Source organism: Limulus polyphemus, unplaced genomic scaffold, assembly GCF_000517525.1.
Source record: "Limulus polyphemus unplaced genomic scaffold, Limulus_polyphemus-2.1.2 Scaffold4607, whole genome shotgun sequence".
Lineage (NCBI taxonomy): Eukaryota > Metazoa > Arthropoda > Merostomata > Xiphosura > Limulidae > Limulus > Limulus polyphemus.
Genome location: NW_013670217.1, coordinates 4,088 through 7,668, shown reverse-complemented (window position 1 = coordinate 7,668; position 3,581 = coordinate 4,088). Strand labels below are relative to the sequence as shown.

At 32.3% G+C, this 3,581-nt stretch overlaps 1 protein-coding gene across 2 annotated transcripts in view; it reads left to right on the top strand.

Annotated features, from left to right (window-relative positions):
• The window catches only part of LOC106471417 (TBC1 domain family member 4-like), an 81,953-nt gene that overhangs the window by 75,489 nt on the left and 2,883 nt on the right, over positions 1 to 3,581 (top strand). The window contains exons 20-22 of one of the 2 annotated variants that reach the window (XM_022400011.1): positions 1,050 to 1,219; positions 1,656 to 1,829; positions 2,867 to 3,556. In XM_022400011.1, the coding sequence (XP_022255719.1) occupies positions 1,050 to 1,219; positions 1,656 to 1,829; positions 2,867 to 3,556 (1,034 nt within the window). Of the gene's footprint in view, positions 1 to 1,049; positions 1,220 to 1,655; positions 1,830 to 2,866; positions 3,576 to 3,581 lie in introns of both variants that reach the window. The other variant, XM_013932016.2, reaches the window with a different exon arrangement.

The window sequence follows — 3,581 nt, the reverse complement described above, 5'->3', positions numbered from 1 at the left end:
CATAAAAGTATTTTTAATCTTAAAATGAAAATTACTTTGCATGTTAGATAGGCAACATGTGAAAAGAAAAAAAAGGCTCAAGAAAAACATTGCTTAAGACTTAAGACTTAAAAAAATAACTTGGTATTTTGCTTGTGAAAGCATTGTAATATTTACTGATAATCTGCCAAATTTTGTTAGCGTACGTACGCTTACTAATTTAAAATTTATAGCATGAAAGCTATAACAAGCACAAAATAGTTTCCGAGGTCAGTCCCAGGGACCGAGCCCATGCTGAAAGAGTTAATGAATAACTTGAAGTACAGTTGTATGTTTGTTTTAAAGATATAAATAAATCTAGGTTGTTTGATGAGTCAGTTAAGGAAGTATTTGAAGTTCACCTGTATGTGTATACTAAAAGTATAGATAAATATATTGAATATTAGAATATCATTACAGCATAGTGGCTTAATAGAAACAATAAGTTTCTTTTTTATACTTTCATAGTCTTTCTCATAATAAAACAAAAATTTAAAATTTTTTGTGTGTTTGGTTTTATGCTATTTTTTTTTTAGTTAAAATTTAAACAAACTATTTAAATACAATGAAAGCTCCTTATGGTACTATAACACCTTAAAATATATTTCAGTTGATTCATTGGGTGGAAAACAAAATTTTGTAATAAATATTAGAAACATGGTAATGCCAAAAACATCTTGAAATACAAATGTTTTGGAGTAGTTTTAAATTCTCATATCAGTGTTAAAACCTCATAAAGTTACTTCACAATATTCTTACAAAAAACATCAGTTATTAAGTAAGAAGTTTATAATATAATTAAAAAATTAAAAAAGAACACAGACTTAAATGATAACGTAACAGAATATACAACAAATGGTGTTATTTGCAGACTCTATGTCTACAAGGTTTCAAAACAGTTTTTAATGATATTGGAAAGTTTTTGTCATGCATTATTTGTTGTTCTTTGCAGACTTAATATTTCTACAAGATATTGAGCCATTATTTAATGTTTCTGGAAAGTTTTGGTCATGAGATACTTTTTTCTGCAGACTTGATATTTCTACAAGGTATTGAAGCAGTTTTTAAAGTGGCACTAGTTTTACTTAGTAACCACAGGGAGCTTCTACTGCAGTGCTGCAGTTTTGAATCAATAATGGAATTTCTCAAGACCACATTACCATCAATGGGAATAATTCAAATGGAAAGGATTTTTAACCAGGTTTGACTATACTTGAACTACTATTAATGTTGCCCAGTCCTCATTGTTTCTTTTTATTTAGATTATTATTTGTTTTGTTTAACAGCTGGTTTCTGACTATTATGCTACTGTAAACTGCTTTTTTCTTAAGTAACAAATCTGTCACATATTGTAAATATCCACAATAAAAGTCACTTATATGTTTTAATCTTTTTTAATTAACTGTGTTATTTATTGTAATACGTCATATTTTCTTGAAATATTTATAAGAACTTTTCTCTATACTTTTAGTGTAAATCTTAATTAAATAGCTTGTTACAATCTTTGTTAACCAGGTAGCTTATTACATTCTTTTAGCTGATTCTCATTACACCTGTATTAACCATATAGCTTGTTACAATCTGATTCTCATTATATCCTGGTATAAGTGTATTTAGCTGGAACATTTGTTAAACAGGTATTTAATCTGGACCTTAGTAAACAACTTCAAGCATATGAAGTAGAATATCATGTCTTACAAGAAGAAATGCTTTACAGTCCAGACCGTGCAGATGATGACCTATTTCAAAAACTGGAAACTGTAAATCGAAATCTGAAACGGCAGAACATGGAACTGCTAGAGCAACTGCAGGTGAGTATTTTCTCCGGAAGAAACTTTACAGAGGTTTTCTCTGGTTCCCTGTCTTCTGAAACAGTGATGAAATAGTATATTAGTTTGTGCTGAAGTAGTCACACATAAATATTTCATATTTATTCAAATTACCAGTAAGATATCTTCTGGTGTAGATGTTTGGAGCAGCAACATGAAATTGCTTCTGGAGCAATCAACTAGTAATTCTGTATTATTTAACCTGATCAGCATTTATACCAAAGTTGTTGTAATACAAGTATTTCTGGAATAGTTACATATAAGAATTTCTGTATTTCTTGGACTTGCTGCACATAAGTTTTCTGTCTTAGAGTAACTAACTCCACACAAGATTTGCTGTCTTTGTCAGAGTAGTTGCCAAGGTTTTTTCTGTTTTCCTGGGTGTAGTTGCACACAAGTATTTCTGGAAGTAATATTTTTATCTTTGTGGGAGTAGAGCTACACAAGTTTTACTAAGAGGGGTTGCAAATACTTCTAGTATAGCTAGGTGGATTCCTATCTGTCTAGAATACCTCTTACCTTTTCTTCAAGCAGCTATAGTAAGTGTTTTTGTGTTTGGAAGAAGCTACAGGTAAGTCTTGTTTCTAAATGTAGCTGCAGGAATTCATTTCTGAAATGTGAGTAGTTGCAGGGAAATGATCTTGAATAGCTGTAAGTGACTATCTTACTGAGAATAACTGTGTAGGTAGGTAACCATTTTCCTGGAACAGTGAGTAGTTGCAGGGAAATGGTCTTGAATAGCTGTAAGTGACTATCTTACTGAGAATAACTGTGTAGGTAGGTAACCATTTTCCTGGAACAGTGCAGATACGTTTTTCCTCACATAGTAGGTTTAAGCAAACCTCTTTTTTGTGTGTTGTGTGGAATTGGTGCAAATATATATATTTCCTCTCGAAAATCTCATTATTATTTTTTGTCGTAAACAGATTAAAATTAGTTCATTTCATTTGATTGTTTTGTGAAATAGATACCAACATTTTGTTTTGTTGTTATTCTCTAGTTACTTGCTTATTTTTCAGGTAGCACACACCAATGTCCATACCTTGGAGATGTCGGTCACTTCCTACCAGAACACTGTGAAACGACTGGAAGACAGGGTAAACTCTCTTCAGGATGAAAGGGATGCTCTTCTACACAGTGTGAATGTAATGCGCAAGAAAATGGAACGTTTAGAAGTGTCACGAATAGGATCAGACACTGATGATGACAGTTGGGCTCCATCTCTTTCTGTTATTCGAGGTATTCATGGGAAAGAGGAGAGTGTCGACTTTGACCCTTTAGAACTTTCTGATCTTCTTCATATTGGATCTTCTGATATAACTAATACAAGTCCTTATGATCATGTCATCGTAAAAGATACTCAACAAGAATTGGTATATAATCATAGCAGAAGGTGTGATATTAACAATCAGATGGTAGGGGATTTTACAGAAAGTAATAATACAGACAAACAGATGATAGAAGACTGTACAAAAATTCATGATACAGACAAACAGATGGTAGTGGACTGTACAGAGAGTCATGATACACACAAACAGATGGCAGAGGACCATACAGAAAGTTATGATACACACAAACAGATGATAGGGGGCCATTCAAAGAGTCATGGTACAGACAAGCAGAATATAGTTAGGTGTAAAGAAAGTCATGATACAGTCAAGCAGATGGTAGGAGACCATACAAAAAGTCATGATACAGTCAAGCAGATGGTAGGAGACCATACAAAAAGTCATG